The sequence below is a fragment of the Procambarus clarkii genome, chromosome 23 (assembly GCF_040958095.1).
Source record: "Procambarus clarkii isolate CNS0578487 chromosome 23, FALCON_Pclarkii_2.0, whole genome shotgun sequence".
NCBI lineage: Eukaryota > Metazoa > Arthropoda > Malacostraca > Decapoda > Cambaridae > Procambarus > Procambarus clarkii.
The window spans coordinates 7682735-7708616 of NC_091172.1; the positions used below are offsets into that span (position 1 = coordinate 7682735).

The 25882-nt window shown below is 39.8% G+C and overlaps 1 protein-coding gene across 3 annotated transcripts in view; it reads left to right on the forward strand.

The window, feature by feature from the left end:
• The window catches only part of LOC123764144 (ubiquitin carboxyl-terminal hydrolase 24), a 167919-nt gene that overhangs the window by 22385 nt on the left and 119652 nt on the right, over positions 1–25882 (forward strand). For 2 of the 3 annotated variants that reach the window (XM_069329848.1, XM_069329847.1), the window contains 13 exons: positions 16–127; positions 240–451; positions 6404–6613; positions 8148–8282; positions 9289–9438; positions 12979–13110; positions 13210–13398; positions 15384–15578; positions 15804–15912; positions 17920–18101; positions 18273–18494; positions 21860–22137; positions 25572–25830. In XM_069329848.1, coding sequence (XP_069185949.1) covers positions 16–127; positions 240–451; positions 6404–6613; positions 8148–8282; positions 9289–9438; positions 12979–13110; positions 13210–13398; positions 15384–15578; positions 15804–15912; positions 17920–18101; positions 18273–18494; positions 21860–22137; positions 25572–25830 — 2385 coding nt within the window. Of the gene's footprint in view, positions 1–15; positions 128–239; positions 452–6403; positions 6614–8147; positions 8283–9288; positions 9439–12978; positions 13111–13209; positions 13399–15383; positions 15579–15803; positions 15917–17919; positions 18102–18272; positions 18495–21859; positions 22138–25571; positions 25831–25882 lie in introns of all 3 variants that reach the window. The other variant, XM_069329849.1, reaches the window with a different exon arrangement.

Sequence of the window (25882 nt, forward strand, 5' to 3'; positions counted from 1 at the left end):
CAATTATTTACACAGGAACTTGCAAGGCTTATTGAAGATAGCGAAAGGTGTCATGGCAATATTCTTGATGCAGATATCATTCAAGAATGGATGACAAGTAAACGTGTGCTATCCCTTGCATTAGAAGGTAAGTGTATATTCAAGAAAATATACACATTAGATTTGAAGTTTAGAATAATGCCTTTTTTTATGCTGAATGAAGATAACGTACATATTTTTACAATGCTTCTTTACTTAAGGTAACATCGACCAAGTACAGTATACAGATCGCATGAAGGAGCTTGTAGAGTTTATGGGGCCAAAGTTGCAAGAGGAGGAGCTGACGCGTATCTGGCACATGGCAGAAAAGGCCAGTCCTCATGTAGTTGACAATATCCACCGTATTATGGCAGCTGCTGCAACACGCTTCAATCCTCACCAGTTTGATCACCTTTTGAGCCTCGTCAGAAAGGTATTTTGGGTTTTAGATAGGTGGGCCATAGTGTGCTGTGGGCCATCCATTTTCATAATTTTTTGTTTCTTAATGGTAAAGAATATGAAAGTGTTGATGTATCCATGCTTGGAGAATATATAATTATTTGTCCATGTTTGTTTTATTGTATTGAACTGTTAACACATTGTTTCTTAACATTATTGGAGAACATGTATTTGCACTGGCATGAAACTTAGAACAATCACCATTACCCTGTATTCCACTTTCACATGGGTAAGAATGAATTGATCCAGGAAAAAGAAGAGGAATAATATAAAATGCCCCTTTGATTAGTTGAACCAGTTACTACCTCTGGTAGAAAATGGTCACCAATTCCATGATTCTGTCATAGTAGGTTGAGTAATTACATAAGATAGGATCCTACCACTAAATCCTTGATGATCTGGGCATCCTGTCCTCAAGGAGGAAATATGCCCACAGGAATGGTTTGAGAAAGACTACATAATTAGTATTTTTATCTACTATCTGTCCATGGTTACGTTAGGCTAAGGTTATTTTAGGGTAAAGTTTGATTAGGTTAGGCAAGTCTTCATTACATTTGGTTATGTTAATACAGTGCATTAAATCAGCATTTAATGCTGATTTAGTACTTAAGAACAGCCCCAATAAACAATACAGTGCTCTCCAAAAAGCAAACCAGGTATACCAATTTATGTGCCCAAATGAAGGATGTCACCTTTGATTTACTTATGTTGGTATGACCAATGTAAAGCTTTCGAGAAGACTGACCTACTATCTACAAGCTGGTGCACCTAGAAATCATATGCAAAGTGTACAAAACACAACTCTCACTAGAATATGCTAGTAGAAAAAACATCAATTCTGGCATCCACCACTGACCAGAGAAGATTGCAAATACTGGAAGTTGTACTCATAAAAGGAAAAAATACCCACCTTGAATATACAGAGTAACAACTTCGATACCTTGCCTACGTTCAAATCGAAACCGCACCATACAGCACCGGAACGACATCTGTATCGAGTTCTCCTTGCCCACTGCCTTACCCAATGTTTGATTGGCATTCATTCTTATTATTCACCTACCAGTATTTCTTCACCTGTGTGTGATTTCTTCACTTCACCCCACATGCAAGTTCACCTCTTTCATATGTGCATTTAAGATAAAGCTGAACCCTGTATTTTTTCAAAATACAACCCCGCTCCTGTGCCAGGTAAGTCCACTACAGGGGTCACCGTAGCTCATGCTCGTGCAACTTGGAACTTTTTGTTCAGAGTAGCTGAATCTAAAATAACAACAAATAACCCTGTATTTTCATTCCTTACTTGAAGATGTTCCAGTGTGGAATGAAACATTGTAGAAAATATTCCCTTCAATAATCATTAGTTTCTTTACCATGAATTTTGGTTATTTGATTGCTTTTCTTTTAATCCATAGAGTAAGAAAATAGTTAGAAGTATAGAAATAGTGTCCAACGTCCTGGCCGATGGTCTGTCCCGGTTCCTTCCCATCTCCACGGAATGGACTGTTGACACCACTTCCTTTCTGTGGCATTCAGATGCCCAGGTGTCAAACGATGCTTCCTTCCTGTGGCTTTGCCGGATGTTCGGATGCCAAGACGTTGACCTCTTTGCAATGGCATGGTCTCGATGTCTGCCTCTTTATGCGGCTCTGTTTCCCAACTGCAGTGCTCTCGCAGTGAACGCCTTTCAGCTGGACTGATTGAGATGGGGTTCATTTACATTTTTCCCTGGTCCAGCTGTTGCTTTGGGTGCTGGTGTGGTTGGAGTCCTATAGGGGGGAGGGTAATTTTTCTGGTTCCTTGGTGGCCAGCCAAATCTTGGTTTCAGGTGCTACTTGCTCAGAGTCCGAACTCAGGAGTTTCTCCACATCTTTCAGTAGGTCGGGCTAATGATGTACTTCTCAAAGTCTAAGAATTTGGCTAGCTTATAGAAGGACCGACACTACTGAAATGCTTATGCTCTTTCAAACGGCCCTGGCTGAAGCCAGGGAATGTATGATAGAGCTGAGGCAGACAGACTGGGAAACTTTAGTCAGTGGTCTCAATTCTCACATGCCATGAAGCTGGGCATCGAAGGATATCGTCAAAATCAAAGGGAAAAATGCTGCAGAGATCTCGCACCCTAATCCCCTTCAGAGCAAATGAGCTTGTTGATGCTTGGGCCACAACTTCCAGGTTTGACAGTCTTCTAACACACAGAATGAATTAAATAATAGATATGATGATAGAGCATGGCTCCTTGGTATCATGCTTCATCAGGAGGCAGCCCTTCCTCCGAATGGGCAATACTAAATGTAATAAGTACATTCCTGACTGTCTGCATAGTACATAAATACACTTAATTGTGATGTTACATTTACCTCCCCATATATTCTCCTCATTTTCTGTTAATACCTGTGCACTCAAAATTTTTAGGTTGAAGTTTTTGTGTTCAATTCTATATATACAAGTTTTAAATATATAGAATTTCTTTTTCAGTTTTATTAAACAATGGAAATTTTATACAAAATTTGAAAATATCCTGAGTTACTTTATAATTTATTGAAAGACTTTAGTTTTCTTTTATTAGTTTTATAAAATTGTAATATCAATATAGCTATAGGTTAAGTATTACTTGTAATTAAGAAGCAATAAATGCTGTTTACATGCTTGTCCTCCTACACTCCCAAAGGTTAGGTTAGGCCGTGGTTTTCTATACAGCTTTTCAGGTAAACTCTAATATTCACAATATTTTGGTGCGATGCTAGCGATTAAGTGTATTTATGTTCTTTGCCGATAGTCAGGATTGTACCTATTACATTTAGTATTAAAACGTACTGTCTATTCGGAGGATGGGCTGCAGGAGGATGAAGAATGAAGTCAGCACTATTCACAATTGGCTTCATCAGAAGGATGACTATGACATGCTTTTTACTAAATACGAACTATACTGCTTTGCATAAAGGCAGAGCTACATCACCCAGGGAGGATGGAGTTAGTTACAGCATACTACGTATGCTTCTGCTAGTGCCAGGAAATCCTTTGTTTCAATTGTATAATATGAGCTATGTAACTGGGGAGCTTCCAAAGTCATGGACCAGCAGCCTTACTATTCCCATTCCGAAACCTAACCAGCAGAGTGCTTTTTGCCCAATCTCCCTCACTAGTTGTCTTTGTAAGTGTCTCAAGAGGCTGCTTCTAAACCGTCTCCTTTACAGAATTAGTAACTTGTTGTCTCCCCAGATATACGGCTTCACGCAAGGGCCTAACAAATGGCCTGACAGCAGAAGGGGCCAGACATCATTAGCTATATGGATGATATAGTGGTCCACACCAATGGGTATACCAACACCAAAATGTTCTGAACTCTGTATTGAACACATGTCATGAACTAAGCTTAATCATCTCAGTAGAGAAAACAAAGATTCTGAACCGATGCCCACTCAGACATGGTGAGGCTGTTTGCAAGATGCAGCTGCTCAACTATGTAACCAGATACAAATACCTTGGTCTTGAGGTTCCACTGTACCGTAATGTTGTAGCCAGACTGGGTCGTCAATGTAGAGAGAGGCTCCATGCTCTCAATGCTGTGGCAGGCTACCATCCAAGCTATGGTGCAAATGTGAGAATTGCCAAATTGATGTATCTCATATATTAGATCTCTGATTAATTATGCTGCACCCATGCTTGCTCTAGTGCCTGAGAGAATGCTTGGAGGGCTGGAAAAGATGCAAAACGAAATCATGAGGATTATCCTTGAATGCCCCCATACAACTAAATTACCAAACATGAGGAATGAACTGAATATTCCATGTGTAAGTGATCATATCACTGAAATAAATGCTTTAATTGGTATTAAGATGCTTAGGCTAGCCCACCATAACCCCAGCACTGAAGCCCTCCAAGCCTTCTTTCTTGAAGGCCAGCATCCCTCCAAATGGATTACCAAAACTGCCACCGTGCTCAATGTATGATATTTATCACCTCTACCAAGAGAAAGATAACAACAACACTTTCCTGCCCACATGGGAGATCACCCCTTTCCAAATAACTGTCCCCCCCTTTCCCACCCACGCTGATTAAAGAACAACCCTTGCTTCGACAAGAAGTAAAGTACAATGCCTTAAGCCAAATTGGTGCTTTGGTCAAAGAGTGCTCCTTTCCCAAATTATTTACACTGATGGCTCCTTGCACCAGTCCTATGGTGCAGCTGGAAGTGCAGTTGTGACAGCGAAATAACTGGGCCTCCACTCTTCAAACAGAATTTTTGCCATAATCCTTGCACTAGAGTGCGTATATGAATCCAAAGTTGACATGGTAATTGTAAGTGACTCCTTGTCATCCTTGACTGCACTCAGCTCCCCAAGGCATAACTGTGACATGCTTCTGTCTGAATCTAGACACAAATATATAGAAATAATCAATGGTGAAGTCAGAGTTTGTCTCCTGTGGATTCCTTCCCATATTGGTTTCCGAATGCATGATAGAACTGATGAGTTAGCCAAAACTTTTGCTCATAAAGAGGGAATTGATTACCATCTTGAACTGCCTCTGAGCAGCCTGAGGCCAGTGATATTCTGGTAACATCAACAAAATCTTGAAGACTTACAGCAAAATGAAATTCACACCAGTTATTCCATCTATCATCATTCTGTTATGCAGGAAGAACCGCATGTCTATGGGTCATCCAATAAGGTTAGAAGATTTCTAGATGTTATCACCGTTAGGCTTAGGCTTGGCTACAAGTATCTGTCAGAGTTTGCAACATCTGTTGATGTATCTTTGACTAAATTTAAACTGTCAGCAGAACTATTCACATACCTTGCATCACTATGTAATGGAATGTGAAAAAATTGCAGAATTCAGATATAACACCATCAATGGAGTCTAAGAAATGTGTAAGTACTTCATTCATAATGATGTACTTACCTGGTTGATGGGGTTCTGGGAATTCTACTCCCCAAGCCTGGCCCGAGGCCAGGTTTGACTTGTGAAAGTTTGGTCCACTAGGCTGTTGCTTGGAGTGGCCCGCAGGCCCCACATACCCACCACAGCCCCGTTGGTCCGGCACTCCTTGGCGGAAACAATCTAGTTTCCTCTTGAAGATGTCCACGGTTGTTCCGGCAATATTACTACCAGGACCAGTACTACCAGGACCAGTACTACCAGGAAGCTTAGCGAAGTACCCAAAATTCGCTTACTGTAGGTGCAGCCTGTACATGACGGTAAAGCTGTCACTCGGTTGGGTGGGTGTGGTGCAATATTAGTAACTTTGTGACTCACCATAGATGTAAATTGCCTTGTATAGAGACAGTTGTGAGCCTCTTGTTGAATCACTTGCAATATATAAAGATTATTGATTTGTATATGTATTTGTGTAAATAATTGTATATACTGTATATGTACATGCGTATGAAACATTAAAACTGTTGTGTAACTAGCTTCAAAAGATTGTCACTTGCATAGCTAAACGAACTATGGGGGTTCAGTTCCTGAACCCATTATGTGCCTCTGTAACTCTTTCCACCACTGCCTACGGGATGGGTATGGGTGCATAATAAAGAAAAATTAAAAAAAAAATCCCTTGGTGGTGGCAGACATGAATAACTCATGTTATTTTACAGTACATTAAAGTTTTCATAGTGCAACGAGCCAGAATCTGACTGGACCAGGTTCTGGCTCGTGGTCTCTGGTAGGCCAATGAGAACTCCATGACTGATGGCACCTGCTAGTTTGGCACTATATCGGTATAGTAGCCTCAGGGAGCCACTGGTGTTCGCCCAGAAATTGAAGTTTTATTCCATTCAATGCTGGGTTTCTTTGGAGGGTGGGGGGGGGGATATGGTGCACAGGCAAGGTAACAATTTTGATAATTGCATTTTTAGGGTTAAGTTTTATATGTTTTAGTACAATAGTTGTATAAATTGTTGACTGAATGAAATCTCTCCAGAGCTGGGATGGTGGAAATGATCGCTTGCGTGAAAAACTTCTCACTTTCATTGGGAAGATTGGCCAAGATTCACACTTGGGTCGAACTGCAGAGAAGATGCTTGATGCCCTGTGGGCTCTAGCCCGTGTTCCAGCTTTACCACCAAAACTAGTGCATCAAGCAATGAATGAACACCTGACCATTCTTAATGAATCTGCTACAAGAGACCAGGTAATGGATCTAATAACTTTTACAGTTATTACCAATTTTACTGATCATTATCCTGAGGTTATTATTCAAAACTTGTGGGGGTTCTTAATAACAACATTTATTGGGTGCAGAGCCAGAGTTTACAGATCTATGGAAAAGTTGCTGTTCCTGGTTTATTTACACCATTTTTGGGTCATGGCTCTGTCATTAAAAAATAAGATTCAAGGGGGCTGGATCCTGAGAAATACTGATAATGAGGGTGAAATCTCTTTACAGTCAGGATCTCCTGAATTATCCATTGTATGATCAGTTGAAATTTTAATTTTGCTCAGTGACATTAGTCCAAAGAGTGTGGGAAATGAGAAAATCAATTGGAGTAATGAGGTGACTCGAACCAGCGATCAGGGTACTCCCAATTGCGCACGCTATCCCCTGCACTACGACTTTGTAAAAATTAAACAAACTGGGATTCCACTCAATCCACAGGAAGTCTTGGGGCTTCTACTGAAACCAGTCCAAGCTTTACACATCTTCTATGTACTCTGGTGTAGATAAATTAGTTCATCAACCATATGCTCCAGCTTCACATGCACAACAAAATCACACTGTAATGTGATATACATGAATGTTGTGGTGTGATTTCTTAGTGTAAGTGTGGAAAATATTAGTGTATGAATGATAGCACAATATGGCTCCAGTCTCATTTTAATTATTTTCATAGATGACAACATTAGAAGAAAGAGTTGTGGGCCTTGGGTTAGCCATTGAACATATTTAAAACCAAATTCTATGGTTCATTTTCATTTTGCATGTTTTTCATTCGCTTGTATGGTCACTGCTTCCTATGAAAATGAGGTTTCGAGGCTGGAGCATGGGAATAAAGTAGATGTGGAGAAATCTGTTTACAGACAGGTTCTCCTGGCAGTTGTCCCTCATGTGATAGGTCAAAATTAAAGTGTCCCTCACTGAAATTAGCCCATAGATTATGGGAAGCTTTTGAGTATCAATGGTAACTCCTTAAATATCGCTCCAGTCACGTTTTAAAAAATTTCATAGATTAATGAAACATAAGGAGAAACAGGTGAAGCAATGTATTTTTCTCAAAAAATGCATAATACAGATGTCTCTTGAAGGCTCATCTGATTGCAGCAAATCTCTAGATGCAACAAATTGGGGTTGATCCCATATTGTTGAGGGTGGGCCATCTTGACAAAAACGAATCACACTGGTGGGTTGGCAGTGTGGAATCATCAAAATTAGAGTACGGGTCTCCCACAGTGAAGGTGGAAGACCCTCCACAATGTTCATGTTCGAATACCAAAAATGAATGCCAAAAAGTTCGCTTTGGGAGCTGTTCGAATACTGAGGTTTCACTGTATTTAAACAGGCTGGTAACTATTGTTGTTGGTAGCAAGTTGTTTCTATTAAGTTCAAATAGAGATCAAATGAAATATATGTAAGTGTACCAAGTAAATAATCAACATGGATTAAAATTTGTACGATGCAGTATGTAGCATGTAAAAGGTTGATGTTAAAAACATTTTATTTGTTGCAGCTTCGTAAATCTTATATAGTGCGCTGTGTTGAAGATATTAAAAGAAGCCCAGCTGTTTACCTGCCACTTAAGCAGCTTCATTATTTGGCACAGTCAATCACAAAGGGAGGAGCATCTTACTTTAAAACTGAAAAGGTGAGTTAAATGGTTTTATTTCATATTTGTACTGTTCAGGAAGAAATAAAATTGTTGTATATGCATTGGCATACTCTGTCCATTTCATTAGGTGTTCCTGGTATGGGATTCCTTATTGTTTAAAAAAAATTGCTATTTCACTTTCCATTGCTAACCACTATGCACCACACTATCCCCACCCACACTTCCACCACACCCCCACCCACACTGTTCACAATAGAGAAAGCTGTAAAGGAAGCCAGACACTGCAGCACTCGGAAAATCACAGACATTAGACTGGAAGTCAGAAAGGAACTGACATCAGACCCAAAACTGGTGCAAAACATAGTTGATCGAATTATCGACAGTGTTATCGACCAATTAACTTTTGGTTGCAAAGAAAAAGAGAGAACATCTAGGTCAGAAAGAACCGCAGAAGAAGCGAAAGTAATAGATAAAATTGTTGGGTTAGTGGAAGGTCTTACAACCAAAGATAATATCTGTAACTACAAGATATTTGGCAGGTACGAAAAAGGGAAAGATCAACACTTGAGGATTACTCAAACAAAAACAGTCTTAAATAGATGGAAGAAGTACTAAGGAATGTTAGATAATTAATAAGCGATAAGAAATGTAAATTATGGTTAAGACGAGATCTTTCAAAGGAAGACAGAGAAGTTGAAATGGAACCTCGTTGAGGCAAAAAGTCTAAATAAGAGCTGGAAAAAAAGAAGTCAATCCTTTTTTTCTATAAAGTGATAGGCAAGTGATTTTCTATAAAGTGATAGGCAAGCCTGTGAAATGGTACAAAATGCAATGGTACAAGAGTGTGTTAGGTAGGGGATTTGTATTTCAAAGAGTATTTTCTAATGTATGTATTGTAAAGTGAGCAGGGTTTTTATTTTTAAGAATATTGCATTTTTGCTTGTGCTATGCCAGCATTGAGAACAAGATTACTTTTTTTTAAGCAACTTTGATGAAAAAAAGTTTAACATTCTTTTTCACATTTAAAAATTTATTGTTTCAGGCAACCCTATCTGAACTTAACCGCAGCCATGAGATTGTCAAACTTATAACCTTGAGTCTTGGTAAATGTCATGCTCTGGCAGTGTCTACATGTGGTAACCAACAGCCACCACCGAGTACTCTAATCGATGGCAAATATACACATGATCATGTAAGTAATAGATGAGCAAATTTGTTTGTAACTGAATTTTCTTTGCTATTACAAAATGCATTTCATCATAAGATTTTTTCCAACACTTGCATGCTTTTAAAAACCATTGATGATTGGCAATAATAAATTATGTTGCTTGTAACCTGTATGTCTCTAGGGATGGTATGTAGAATACTTTTCTAGGGAAGTTCCTTATGCCTCCCTGAAACAAACTACTGTACTGGGTCGCATCTGCTGTGGGGATGAGTTCGGCCTACTGGGAACAAGAGCCAGAACCTGGCCCTCCTCACAGAGGTGCAGAGTGCAGGTGACACTGCCAGCTCACTGGGAAAGGTACCCAGAAAATCAATGCTCCCATAAAGACACAGCACCCAGCCATTGTTTCCTGCATCTACACATCATGACACGACCTCATGTCCTTTCACAATGTTACCTCATGGAAATGTATTCATATTTTGGATTTTGTGACAGGAATGTGATAATAACAGCAGTTATTTAGCTAGTTATAGTGAGATGTGTAGAATATTGGAGGCATTTTCTTGCATTACTTGACTGCTGGCATTGTCTGCTCGTATCATGTGGCTCCATGCTTTTTGATTTCCTCACCATATTCACCAGAACTCCATATTAGATTGTTATAGTGCATATAAATGTTGATGGTGATATATAACGTGTGTATATAGTGTAATAACAGCAAGAAGAGTATGTTGGGAGGAGCAATCTTAGCCAGTGAGATAGTGTCATCAGCTGACTGGTGTGTGGTGGTGCTATGGTCTTTGGACTTGCCAAACCAGCTCAGTGGTTTATTATGGTGCACAACAATGTAGATAATGAGAAAATCTGTAGGAGCCATGATGAGAATTCGAATCTATGCACTGGGTGTTCCCACGCACATGACCCAGACATTTAGGCCACGACATGGTCAAACAGATTGTAACTAGGGTTCTACCGAACCCTTGAGGGTTCCTGAGGCGTCCACTGAAGCCGAACCAGGGTTTCACACAATCCCCCCCATGCACTCTGGCTTTGTCATCTAGGAATGTTCTACTTCTGACACCCCTCTTTCAATACAAAGAATGTAGATGTTTATAAATAACATGTGTGTGTATATAGTGTAATAACAGCATAAACACTGATTGTTCTAAGAATATAATATACGTGTCATTATATATGAGCCCTATATTTTTTAGCATAGCGATATTCTTCACATTCAACTATATATATTCTACATATTACACACTATTGAATAATATTACTGCAAAAAATAGATATAAAACGATTAGCAGACACTGAAACAATTATGTAAAAGTGTATTTGGGGGCAGCCCCTGTCACACTCATATGTGAGTCAATAGGATGACCTTGAATTTTTGTGGTGTATACTAAGATGTATACTAAGATACTATACTAAGATAAGATACAATAGAATGATATTTGAATTTGTGTATACTAAGATGACCTTGGATTTTTGTTGTGTATACTATGATGATCTTGGATCTTTGTTGTGTATACTATGATCTTGGATTTATGTTGTGTATACTAGGATGACCTTGGGTTTATGTTGTGTATACTAGGATGACCTTGAATTTTTGTTATGTATACTAGGATGACCTTGGATTTTTGTTGTGTATACTAGGATGACCTTGAATTTTTGTTATGTATACTAGGATGACCTTGGATTTTTGTTGTATATACTAGGATGACCTTGAATTTTTGTTATGTATACTAGGATGACCTTGGATTTTTGTTGTGTATGCTAGGATGACCATGGATTTTTCAGTTCTGGAAGCCATTTTGTAGCATGCCATTGCATCTTTTCCAGTTTATTGGTGGGCTTCCTATTGGTGTGCACCATACAACTGCTGCATATTCCAATTTTGGTCTCACAAAAGTCATGAACAGTTTCTTCAGTATTTCACATCCATGTAATTAGTAGCAAGTCTGAAGTTGGAAAGTGACACATACGCTCCTCTCACAATGTTGTTTGTGTGTTCCTCTGGTGACAGTTTGATATCCAAAGAAACCAATAGATCTCGTTCTTCTTGAGAGTTCTTTAATTCCTTTCCACATAATTTATAAATTGTGTGTGTTCTACTTTCTCCGATTCCACATTCCATAAAATGGCATTTATTCACACTGAATTCCATTTGCCACATGTCGCTCCAAACCCTTATTTTATCTAGATCAATTTGAAGGGCATGACAATCATCTGTGTCTCCTGTCTTCCCCAGTATCTTATCATCATCTGCAAATATGTTCATATACTTATGTATTCCTTCTGGTAGATCGTTTATGTAGACGATAAACATTACTGGTGCAAGACCTGAACCCTGTGGTACTCCGTTAGTAACAATCCTCCAGTCAGATACATTGCCTCTGATTACTGCCCTCATCTGTTAAAAAAGTTTTCATTTATGTCACAAGATGTCCTGTCACCCTTCCAGCATGTTCCAGTTTCCAGAATAGCCTCTTGTGTGGGACTCTGTTAAAAGCCTTTTTTAGGTCCAGATAGACACAGTCAATCCCATCTATCTCTTTCCTGTAGAATCTCTGTGGTTCTATCATAAAAACTAAGTAGATTTGTTACACAGATCTTCCTGTTCAAAAACCATACTGTCTTTCCGTTATTGTGTCATTACTCTTCAGGTGGTCTACCCATTTGGTTTTAACAAAATTTCTAGCGTGTTGATTACCACGCTTGTTAATGATACATATCTATAATTTAGAGGGTCTTCTCAGATACCATTTTTATACATTGGAACGATGTTTGCCTTTTCTCTAATCTCTGCTAGCCACGGATCTGGTTCTTATCCAGCTCACTGGGTTCGGGTTCCTGGTGAATGTCCCAGGTTTGGATCTGGTTGGGACTGACTTGGGATTCTCAGTCTGTCACTTTCCCTGCCTCCTGCAGCCTTGCTTAGGCTGCAGTCTTACTGTCAGCTGGTGTTAAGGGGGACCTGGGTGTCTTGGCGGTTACTCGAGCAACTTTGCAGGGGTCTGAATTTTGCTCTTCTGGTTTACCCGTTGGGCAGGGTTTGGCTTCAGTGGTTGTTATAGTACCTTCAGGGTAGCCGCTGTAACCACTCTTGTGATTGCTGGGTGTTTCCTATAGTGTTTGTGCACTGGTTGCTGCATTTCGAGCTTCCTCTTTTGGTTTTTCGGGGTTTGATGCCGTTGTGCCTTCTCCCCCTGTAGCTCAACGTCTTCACGGACGCGTCGGCTGTTGGTTGGGGTTTTGTGACAAGTGCTCCCCAGTTGGACTAAGGTCGTTGGCACCAGCACTTACGTTGGGCTCACAGCACAGCGTGGGGGTTTGTGGCTGTGTGACTGGTCTTGTGGAGCGTTCCGATTCCTCCGAACTCTCGGAGTTTAGAGGAATCTGAAAGAGAGGTTTGGAGGAATCCTAAAACATAAAGGATATCGTGTTTAATAAGTTATTTCATATAAGAAAGTGAATGTAGATTCTACTGGGAATTTAGCATTTTCATAGACATAATTTTTATTAACGTGTGGATTACATCTAAATTTGTTTTTGTTTCAGTATTTAAAGGTTCATCTCGAGTTTCTACAGTTTTTGCTAAAAGAAGGTGACATTTATCTAGCCTGGCCACGTTGCAAAGACATTTGGGACACACTAGTGGCTAACCCTACAGCATCCAGTTATGATAAGGAGGTCAGTTCCTTTATTTCATTATTTGAATATTAACTGAAAGTATTTTCAAATAGGTAGTCATATTATATTTTTGTTGTTAATAAATATTTTTTGTTCCAGACTTGTTTCAGTTGGTTTAGTGGATGTCTTGGTGACCTGGAAAGCAGTACTCAGCGTGACCTCTTTTGTGAGAAGCTTCTTCGTCTTGATCCTGTCACCATGACTCGCCCCGCATTCACCTGCTTTGTTGATTACTTTCATGCAGTGAATCTGAATGATCACAAGCTTATACGGAGTGGAAATGTAATTGTAAGTATTTTATTCAGATTTAGTTTACCTATTGTTTGGAGCCCCCTGGTGGCTCCCTGAGCATCTTGCTGAGATTTCTCCTAGCTACTAGGTCACATCAGCAGCAGGAGTTCTGTATGGCCTACCAGGGCCAGAGCCAGAATCTGACCCCCCTTCACAGAGGAGCAAAAAGCGAGTGACATTTTGACACTCCCACTTGGAACCATCAATAAAGTCAGCAAAGCATTACAGAGGCATGCAAGGGATCATAGAAAAAGAAGCCTCAAAACAGTCAAACAATTTAAAACGACAATCAAATCATTCAAGACTAGCTTGAATTTGTTCGTACCGATAACCACCACCAGGTAGGCCAGAGACCCAGATCCTCCCCCTCCACCAACCCTCCTAGGTCAGTTGGATTGCTATATTCACCACTGTAGCGCTTTTAAGTTTTCGTCAGAAGCTTCAGGTCACCATGCTTTTAAGCTAGGTGCTGGCCATCCTTGAAATTTGTCCTGAGGACCATTTTCCCTCAGTTAAGTTTCAAAGTAATGTAATGTTAATGTTTTCAAAGTAGGTAATGTTAAGTTTCAAAGTGTCATATGGTCAAGAGTACTAGGAAGACGGGACACCACGAGCATAGCTCTCATCCTGTAGCTACACTTAGGTAATTACACACGATGGCAGGATGCTCCTAGTACATCCTCCTACTAGTAGGCATCCATCAATCTCAGGAGACTATGGAGTTGCACTATGGTTGTCAGTCTGGAGTAGCCTCTCCAGGGTGCAAAGCCAGGGTAGGTTGATACGGGGAAGAAGCTGTACCCCAATGCAGTAGGTCCTCCCTCTTCACGATGCCGAAAGTCTCCAATGGAAAGGCAAATGCCAAAACGATTGGTTCCAGCGCCGCTGCAGGAATGTTAGAATGAGGTTGAAGGCAACAATGAACTGCCCTAGGGGCTCCAGCTCCGGAGTTTACCTCAAAGTTGGTAAAAGAAGGCACAGGGACTCCAAACCCGGAGACCGCCATGGTTGGGGCCGGAGAAGAACCACGTCAGCAAGGGCAAGGGCAAGAACGACCCCAACCTCCTGGATTAGAGCTTGGGCCACACGAGCCCCAGGAGGTGGGCGTCCGAGCCCCGCACCTATGGTTTCTAGGTAGAGATTATCACAGCCCCCATTCACCCAAGGCCGACTTGGGTGTTCAAATAGTCGTGTTACGATGACTGCATTACCAATATTTACCTAAATACGATGAACACATTTAGGCCAGTAGAACTCCGCGACTGATGGCACTTAGTAGTATGGCACTGAATCAGTGATAGTAGCTTCAGGTAGCCTCCAAGGCTCACCCAGAAATTGCCATTTCATTACATAAAATTTTTTTCACGTGTTTAGATTCCCTTTGAGATTTCTGACTGTGCTTAATTTATGTATCACTAGAATATGTTGAGATGTATTGTATTTTGTTTTTCATGGAGCTCGTCACATGTACTCACCTAGTTGTGCTTGCAGGGGGTAGAGCTTTGGCTCTTTCCCGCCTCTCAACTGTCAATCAACTGGTGTACAGATTCCTGAGCCTACTGGGCTCGGTATTGACATGTGGCCTAAGCAGTTGCTTGTTCTGGAATGCTACTGCTTTCTTGTATTTTTCCATTAGTTCTGTAGTAGTCTCTGATTTCCAGGCTTCCACAAGTCTCTTTGAGGGGGACTAGATATTGATCCTAGACCCAAGTAAGCATTTTTGGATTGCTAGACGGCTGGTGTCATTCCCATTGCTTGGACATTTCCAGGTTGTAGCATCCGTGGCCCACTAAAAAGGTGTTGCATTACTTTCAATGCTAAATTTACAATACAGTACAGTTAATTTCTTTTTCCAGTTCTGTTTGAATGAAGCAATTTATAATACATCTAAGGGAAATATAAATATATCATTAATCACTTGGTATATTATTATTATTAGCCTGTACTTATCTTTCACCAAAACTTCTGATAACTTTTTTCAGATTGTAGATAAACTTGATCCCCTCGGAATGGAGTTCATATGGCAGCTTGTACTGGAGTGCCAGGAGGAGCAACTTGCAGAAGATGCCATGAAACTCTTGCTTGACATGTCATACATGTCTCTCTCTGTTCGCCTCAAACGCGACCCTCCGCAGCATCATTCCAAATTTATCTCAGAGTGTTATAAAAAACTAGAGGTTAGTAGAATGCTGTCTGAAGAATAATCAAACTTGATATATAGATTTTATTTTTGGGTGATTACCAATGGTATTAAATTTAGCTTTAAGAATAATAGTTAAAACTTTGATAATTAAACTGTTAATGATGTTGTACGTGATGATTAGTTTACATGATACAGGATTCTCATAATGTACTCGTGAAATTTTTTTTCTTCTAATATACAGTAATCATTATTTTCATAGAAGTCCATGTTACGTGTAAATGAAACTGCAGTTGGGGCTGCCGTCTCTACAGCTACAAAGACATTGACAGCTATGGCAGTATCAGATTTAGGAGGACTTCCTTCTACATCTAGGTAAATAACTTAACAGTTTCATAAATACCGTATTGAATAAGCTTTGCTTTTATTACATGCGGCAGATAATTATAATTAGAAGATAAAGAGGATTATTCAACAGTGCTAGAATAAAGAAATATAAATGTATATAATTATAGGTATTGTAATTATAATGACATGCTACAGGTACAAGTTGTAGTCGCATTGTTTTTGTTGCGCTTGGCGTCTGTCTTCTAGTGAGTGGCCTCAGTGTCTTGGAGTGCTGCTAGGCTAACTGCCTTCAAGCTCAGATAATCCCCTGGTTGATGTTTGGCATGGTTAGTTCAGCGTGTCGAGCCTGCACTCACAATATGCAGAGTTGGAAGGGTGCTCAACGTCTTTGCTACCAGGTGATGGGCGTTCTTTCTGTCTCTTCTATGCTGCCTGTTCAGTTGGTGACAACTGTGTCCCCTGAGTCCTGTGCAGTTTATTTCCTCAGGGTCTCTACATTGACTGATTCGACTTCCAATGCAGAAACCTTTCAGGTAGCTGCTGCTTTGAGAGAGAGGTTTGCTAGGGGTTAGGCATTCAAAGCATTGTAAGATAAAAGGACCTTCAACCATTGATGCCTCAAGCAATCCAAAGACCCTCAACCAGTGATGTCTCATCAGAAAGCCAAGAACCTTCAACTGGTGATGCTTCAGCAGCTAGCAGTCAAAACTGACCTTGCCAAGCTCATGTACTGTACAGTAATTCTTGTGTTGTTAATTATTGGTTTCAAGATGTGCAGCATCAACCAAGAAGATGAACTACAACAAGGTAAGCTGAAATTTTGGTTTTAAATTACAGTACAGTGCTGGTAAATTTTATAATTATAGTGTGTGTGGAAATTCAAACTACATTGGTTGTGGTACAAAAAATTGTGAATGTTAATTTTTAGACTTTCCTGGTAAGATATATATGGGTTATCCGGATCTCTGGCTTATCTGTTTGGGGGAGGGTCATATCCATATACTGTGGTCTGGATAAGCAAGCTCACAGAGTAACAACTAATTTTCTTATCTTTAGTTTTACTCTCAGTACCTCTGCCACCTCAGTTGTAGAGTTAAGGAACTCTGAGCATACAAGGTTCTTTCTAATATAAAAATGTGATCCATGTGATCTGTTTGTTCTATCACATTTATGTAGGTTATGTTCTGGTATCCAGATCTCACTGTCTATCAGTTTCCCAGCATGGGGGTTTCTGTGAAAGCTCCAAATACTGCACTTGCCTCTGTGAGGCCATTTCGTACTTTGTTTTTTGCCTTTGATTTTAGACCTTGTATGTTGGCAAAGATGAATGAGGTTAGTCTATTTGCTATATTTTGACTGGGAGATTTTTCAGGCAGATCTGTTATGCGTGGGCATATCAGATTTGTTCTGACCAGTACTTGTTATTTCTCTTGTTCTGTGTGAATCGTTTGCAGAATTTGGCGATTTAGAGGCTTTGGTATTTGTTATCTCTCCTTTTCTCTGCAAAGCTTCACTGACTTTCTGGATGCTTTCCTGATGCTGTAGCAAATTATCACTTGCTCTTTCTGCCTTTGTGAGGGGGATCAGGTTTTGACTCTGTTTTCTGGTAGACCAAACAGAACTCCTGCATCTGATTTGACCCATTTGTGTGAGGGCAATCTCAATGAGAAAGCTTCAGGGAGTCACTGGGGCTCATCCAGAAAGAGGTGTTTCATCACTTTCAATGATTTTTATTACTGAAATTTGTACCATCTAGAACAAATTTTAATTTTTTTTGTCTTATTTCTCTGGAGATGTGTCTGCACCATATGAAGAGTTTGAAATGGGTTATGACAATGCATGTACTGTACTTTGTTACATAATTTGAACTGTGTGTATTACAATTTATATACTGTATTTTCTTCACAGGTTCAGTTTTATATTGGTATCCATTCTCCTATTAGACATTCTTGACATGATGTTGCATTTGAGGCTCTGTTCCCCATACATGTTTAATGAATTAATAATACCTAAATACCAGTTTTCTCTACCTAGAAATAACTGCCTCCAGCACATACGTCGAGTCTTATTGTTAGCCGAGCGCTATGTTAGTTGCATTGAGGAGCAGCATCCAGGTCCACGGTCCCTCCCTCCTCATGGTGCCTCGTTTACAGGCACACCGGTGATACTTCATGTTATATGTGATTCAAGCAAGATGGAAATTAACATTGAGGTTAGTGGACTCATTGTTAACCAAAATGAAGACTGTTTATATCTCTATATACTGTATATCTGTTTATATCTCTCGTGTGTGTGTGTGTGTGTGTGTGTGTGTGTATATATATATAATGTGTGTGTGTGTATAATGTATTTAAATTATCTAAAAGCTGCATAATTTTTCCAGTGCCACAGTAACGAGCATATTGGTGCAGTGCGAGGAAAAATTGCCAATTATGCCCGAGTTCCCTTAGACCAGGTTCAGACACTCTCATTTGGAGAAAGTTGTGGAGGCATGCTAGTAAATGGTGGAGAGCAGGACAATCGTCTTCTGCATCACTTGGGTATCACGTCAAACATGGCAGTCATAGCAAAGATTAATATGGCAAGCACTGCCCAACTCAAAGAGGTAAGATGGTAATAATAAAAATTTGTTTTGATTTTAATCTTGAGGTTATCTTGATGATTTCGGGGCTTTAGTGTCCCCGCGGCCCGGTCCTCGACCAGGCCTCCACCCCCAGGAAGCAGCCTGTGACAGCTGACTAACACCCAGGTACCTATTTTACTGCTAGGTAACAGGGGCATAGGGTGAAAGAAACTCTGCCCATTGTTTCTCGTGGGCGCCCGGGATCGAACCCGGGACCACAGGATCACAAGTCCAGCGTGCTGTCCTCTCGGCCGACCGGCTCCCTAATCTTGCAGTAATTTATATTTTTATTACCTTTAAAAGTTATAATGTGTAAAAAATCTTTGAAATTTATCTTAACATTTTGTTAGGGTTTTCAATGTAAGTAACATATGAGTCTCTATTTTCATTCTTTGTTATCTTCTTCATATCTGTACACATTTTGACCATGCCTGCCCAAAAAGCAATAAGTGTTTTTTGTGTAATTGGTCACCCCTCCTCAGACAATCTGTATGAGAGTGTGTCAGAGTACTCGCCTATTTGTGGCTGCAGAATCGGGCTTTGGCTCTTGGATTCTGCCTTTCTGGCCTTCAGTTGTTTGAAGCAATGACACCTGTCCTACATCTCTATCATACCTAGTTTTAAAGCTATGAATAAAGTTTGCTTCCACAATATACTCCTTTAGTTCATTCCATTTCCCCACTACTCTTATGCTAATAGAAAACATTCTAACATCTCTATGACTCGTCTGAGTTTCCAGCTTCCACCCATGTCTCCTTGTTCTGTTTGTATTGTGTGTGAACATTTTGTTTATTTCCATTATGTCAATCCCCCCTAAGTATTTTGTATGCTGCTATCATATCTCCCCGCTCCCTCCTTTTTTCTAACGTCATCAGGTTCAATTCCTTCAGTCACTCTTCATATCCCATCCCATGCAACTCCAGGACTAGCCTCATAGCAAATTTTTTAATCTTTTCCAGTTTCCTGATGTGTTTCTTTAGGTGTGGGCTCCATGATGGGACTGCATACTCTAAGACTGGTCTCATGAAGGCAGTGTAAAGGAGGAGAAAGGGAGCAGTTTTTGAGTTGGGGTGTTAGAGAGAAGGATGGCTCTTCACCCAGTAGACCAGCATTGAATGTAATGAAAAGCCATTTTTTTAAGTGATCTCTGGTGGCTTACTGAAACCCTCCTTTCCCCCAAGGCATTGGGGTCATCTCCATCATTATAAGAACTGGTGGTGGAGCAGCTGGCTGATTCGGTCTACCTCACTCTCCCCCCCCCCCCCAAATGAGGGCGGAGGTAGGGTGAACTAGCTTGCGCTAGTTTCAGAATTTTTGATAATTTGTTTACATTGTTGTGGGAGTTCTTTTGGCATTTTTTAGGCTGCAGTCTGGTTTTCTAAGCAAGCAGTGGGCTGTTTTCTTTTGCTGATTTCTGGGTGCTTTTCCTTCATTGGGGCTGACATGAATAAATATACATAAAAATTTGTATAGAGCCACTGCTCCCTGTGCCTCTGAGGAAGGGGGGGGGGGGCAGGTTCCAGCTCCTGGTCTCTAGTAGAACTGTGACTGGTGGTACCTTGTAGTCTGGAACTATATCAGTATAGTAGGTTCAGGGAGCCACCAAGGCTCTCATAGAAATTGGTGTTTCATTACATTCAACACTTGTTTTTATCAAACCTGTGTGTGCCACGTGCCCCCAGACACTAGCATCTTCACGGCAGAACTTTATGCAGTTTTGTATGCTTTGTCAGCTGCTTTCTCTGCATCAATGTTCCTGACATTGTGGTGGACCAGCCCCATCCTCCAGTTTTAGTAGTCCTTATAGTAACGATGAGGACCATAGTATATATACCGACGATCAACCAAATTAGAAAGTAGAAATCTGAACTATTGAGTTGGACAAACCGGAAAACTATTTTTTTGCTTGTGTTGCTTTGACAAACTAAACTAACCTAACCTCCCTAGGCCTAATGCACGATATCTGAGGCCTAATATATTCATATGTATGCTATACTAGGCCTAGGAATATTTAAGTTTGTGTCTTAGCTTTATTTATTTTAAAAGAATTCCTTACTAGTCAGTATACTACTATCTAAAGGCTAGGTACGTACAAATTCATGACTATTGATGATCATCACAATCATCAATAGTCAGACTTCAAGCAGGAGGATGGGTTGGGTTGACTCTCGCAGTGTCCCTCACTGTTTGGGAGTCTTTTAGCCCTCTGCATCCTGTGGTGGTCAAAATCCAGTATTTGTTGTTTCTTATCCCTAGGAGATGTAAGACAGCTCAGTTTTGCTGGGTTTCCAGACATATTGAAATTACCTCAAATGAACCTGCGGACACTTTCACCGAGGAAACCATTTGTGCTTGCAACATTTTATGGAAAGGGATCTATCTACCCAGTCATTCATCTGCACTCTGCAACTGTTTCACAATCACTGGGCTGCCATTACTGGTAATAAACTGCATGCTCTTAAAGTGACCATTTTCCTTGGCGATCCTCCTACCATAGTAATAGATGATGGGAAATGGCTTTGACTAGGTTGTTGGTCACACCAACACAACTTCATGGACACCTAATGGAACAATGTCCCACTTCTTTTTGTTTGAACTGCATTGTCTCATTTATTTGTGCTCTTCTTTGTAGACTGTCCGTATTTTCAGGATGGTCATATGTCTTGCTTTCCAAATGTCCCAGGGGTCATTTGGCCTTCAACAGAATCCTTTGATGAATCGGATACTTTTTATATTGCTCGCTTTGTGTCCTTAAATATCATTCATATTGGCATTTTGAGAGATAAGTAATGCCTATTGAATATCTAGTGACAGACAGCACTGCATAATCTTCCTGGCTTGGTGCCTTCTTTCGATGATTACCACTTTGGATATGATTTGGAATAAAAATTTTGTTTGTTTACTAAGAAACTTCTTACGCACATTGTTGTCATTTATTAGAAGGACATAAATTATTCAGTGTTCACAATGTTGGTATGTATTTAATATATGTATTTAATTTATAGCAATAGAAATAATGGGTAAAGTGAGGCTTTTAGAGTAGATACTGTATATCTTCTTTAAAAGTACAGTAAAGCTAATGTACTTTTACACATTATATTTTGGGTCAGCTTTAAACTCTTACAATATCTTGAGACTCGAGTTTCCTCTACCCGATATAGGCTGCTTGTCCACCATTCTTTCCCTCTGTACTTCACTCCTGTATATCTTCATAAGTCTACCATCAGCCATTCTACCCAGATATCCAAAAATCAAGATCTATTAATCTTGAGACCACTCAATCACTCCAAATCTCATATCTGGCATGCTTTACCATCCCACATAATTCATAACTGTTCTGTTGGCAGGTTGGTGATAATTGGGATGAATTGCCAGGTACTGCCAGTTATTGTGATACAGTTGAGGAAGGCAGCTCCAATGGTGCCGGAGCTTCTGGAACGGCAAGTGGAGCAGTTGCTGGGCCCTCAAGATTAGGTGCCAGAGCTTTCTCGGCAGCTGTTGGTGATGGCCATGGAAGTAGATACAATTTGGACCTAGAAAAGCAACTGCCAGGAGTTGTTATGGCCAGTCAAGGCCGTGATGTCTTTACAATGCTTTATCAGCTCTCCCAACTAGATGAACCTAGGTAGGTAGGAATATATTAAGATTTATAGATGATTTATTAGTGTACTTGAGGTATTTTATGACTATTTTCTACTCAAAATGTTTATTAAATTTTCTAGTAGGGCTCTCTCAGTAGCTCCCTTCTGCTACAAGCTTGTAATGACTGTGCCTTGGGCAACACATTAGGACTTTGAAGACTCACTAGCTATTATTTGTCCGTATATACTGCATATGGAAGACTATTTCTGCATCTATAGTCTTATGCATAGTCGGTATGCATCTCCAACATGGAACCTGCACCTCAAGAAGTACAGAAGAAAACTTAAAGTTTAGAGGTCTTCAACTAGAGTAATACTGGGATTGTGAAGGATTAACTATGAAGATAAGTTAAGAGAACTCAACTCTACGACTTTAGAGGGAAAGAAAAATACAGGTGATACATATAAGAACACAACACTACATATAACATCCTCAAGGGAATAAACAATGTGAACAATGGCAGTCTATATAAGTTGAAAGGAGGTAGAACCTAGATACAAAATTGAGTTGTAGAAGTTTAAGAACATTCCGATGCCCTGTATGAGTGGGTTAGCAAGTGGAATGCATTGAAGGAAGAAATTGTTGAAGCCACTTGCATCCATAACTTTAATTCTTAGGCTGTGATTATCCCTAAGGGTACCTCGGTTATCATCACATGACGGTTTAAACAATTATTGTCTGGGTTTTACATGTATGATGCAAATATGGATATAATATATCTATGTGGATATAAGAGTTCACCTTGACCCATGAAAAAAATCATGCTGCCATTTCATGGTACGAATGCCGTTATCGTCATGAATGTTACTAGGGGAGTGGTGGTTGTCATATGACGATTTAAATAATTATTGTCCGGGTCTTATGTATGATGCAAATATAGATATGATAGCTCTCTGTTGATGTAAATAATGACAAAAAAAAAAAAGAAAACAGTGAAACATCTGATGATAAAACTGGAAGCATCAAACAAGTCGAGCATCAGACATTGACAAATGCCAGACGCAGCCCATGCAGAGCTCCTCCACCCAGTGAAACGATAAATGTTCACTTATATTTTTTAGTTTTTCTTACATTTTGCATACAAATTAATAATTCTGTAAGTTTTTTATTTTTTTATTTTTTTTTTTTAAAGCCGGGTATGACCATTTCTTCATAGCTGTTGTCCAAGGGTTAAAGAAATTAATGTTGTGGGTGCAATTGATTTTAAGTTATTTGCTCGGTTATAACTATAAATTTGGTGTCAAAATGTTGCAAATAAATTCTCTAGAGAATACATGCAACAATAAATTTATTACACAGAAATCACAATAGCGTGATGCATCAAATGAACAAATCCACAAGGGCATTTACCGTGTCGTGGCGCAGTCGATTAAGGAGTGTCTGGGATCCTCTCGGACGTAAGTTCAAATCCTCATCACGGCATTAACCCTCATCATTCATTGACATTCATTAACTATCAAGTGAATGACAACAACACCAGAGCGCTGTGATAGTGCGCCGCCACTGGGTTCAACGCCCTGGTGGCCTGCTGTAGTAACACACAACATCACATCCAGAAATTCAAGTTTCACATCCTGTATAGCAATTCTTTTGCCCAAAATATAAACTACACAGCTGATCTTAGAGGAGGTAAGAATTGGGGTACAAAATCCACTTTAAAATATCTTTCAAGAAATGTATGATGAAACATACTAAAGTTTTTTCCACAAAATAGCCTTGTAAAATAGAGGTGTGTCGTGTGCGAGGGTGCATCTTTTACGCCGGCAAGTGTGGTACATACCAGTACTATTGAATAATAATTTATTATTTGAATAATATACCATCACTCGGGCTCCCCGGGAGCCAGAGTGATGATACAAGTGTGTTGAGGGTCGGCCTTACTGTAAGTACAGAGTCTAGTTATTGTTTAAATTTCTTTATACGCATTGATCCAAGTGGTCAGCCAGAATTTCTTACTCTCTCAGCACCCGCAGCAGGTGCAGATATAAACTAATACAGACTCTACAGTGTGTGTGTGTGTGTGTGTGTGTGTGTGTTTGTGTGGTATCATGACATTACACAGTCAGTCAATGTGAGCTTCACATACACCACCCATTTAGTTCTTGTGTACTATCATTCTGCGTGATTATTATCTGTTGATGTCATTGCACATTAACAGTGCCATTGTTAAACTATTGTGCAAGATTATAGCCTGGTATCCTGATCGGAACTCTTGTGTCCCTTTGCATACCAGCATTATTAGGAATGCGGTGTTAATGATTGGTTGTCAACATTATAAAGTTTGATTTTGTCCACAAGTTAACCATCATCGATTAGTTACAGGTCTCATGTCATGCTAGTGTGATAAAAGCTTTGCTGACACCAATCAAGAGTATATCAAGCACCCATTTTATTAGTGATTAAGTTGTAAATAATCTATTGTTAAGCTTTATGCTGTTTCGTTGAACCACTTCTAAATACTGCCACTATTCGCATTTAAGCCTTCTTCCTCCCCGTGCCTTAAACACCAAACTGCCTATTAGTCACTAACTACAAGTGTGATGAGGACCCAAAGAGGAATTTCTTAAAGTATTTCATTGTGCATTCAGGAGATCCCACGACCCATGTGGATCAGGACCCAGTGAAGCCAAGTCTGAGAAGGGACCACACCAGGATCCTTACTCACAGTGCACCCAAGCCCTGTACACTTGCTCTTGTATTTTTCTGGATTCCGACATCTTTGTGGAGCATCTGCCATATGCACATTGGTAGTGATGCATGCACTTGCAATCAGAAAGAAAGAAATATTTCTGCCAGCCTTACTTATTATACTTGCCTGTAATAATTATTTTCCTTTAACTCACTATGTTCTTGCAGCCCCACATGTAAACTTCACACCACATAAGATATCTTAAGATATACCAGCTTACTGATATATTCTGATCCCTCTCGTGGGATTAAGTCAAGTCAGGGTTTTAGCAGTAATGCACTAGCATGAGTCTTCAAATTGAAGGTGGGGTATGGTCGATTGGGAGGTGCTTTGATTTATGCAATTTACATGAACCTTTCATTGTGTGTGTATTTCATCTATCATATATTGCAGGGAAATTATTTTCCTTATGTACAATGTAGCATCAGTGAGACCAGTAGTAATCGATACCTCATTAATTGTAGTTTAAATTAAGAGTAAAGAAATATGAGGATGGTTTTATAAGCTGAGCAACTTGTTAGAAATATTGAGAAGTCATTTCAGAAAATGATCCGAGAATAGTAATTGCAAATATTTGCAGGAGAAATATTTTACAGAAACAATCTTGAAAATATTTAGAAGTGTAGACTCCACCGTAAGTAATTTACTTTTGAGTTTGAGAGTAATTTACTATTGTCAAATTGTTTCTCTCCTTACTACCTTGAACTTATTCAGCTGTCTTAAAACAGGATTGTGGAGGCTGTTCGACGCGTACTATATCTTGTGCCTACGGACCCAAGCATTGCTGACAAGTTTGACTCGATATGCAGTGCTGGAATTACTGCCTCTGATACTAGCCCAAGGACTACTCCTTATGGCTCTCCTGCCAAGAGAGATAAGACTCGAGATAAGGAGAAAGACAGAGAAACTGGACGAGAAGTTTTACGTTCTTTGCTTGATTTATCAGCAGCTGATATGACACCATTTAGACTTTTGTATAACATTGAGGTACTGTATGTTAATATATTCCTGGTTTGTCTACTTTTTATTGTTTACCCCT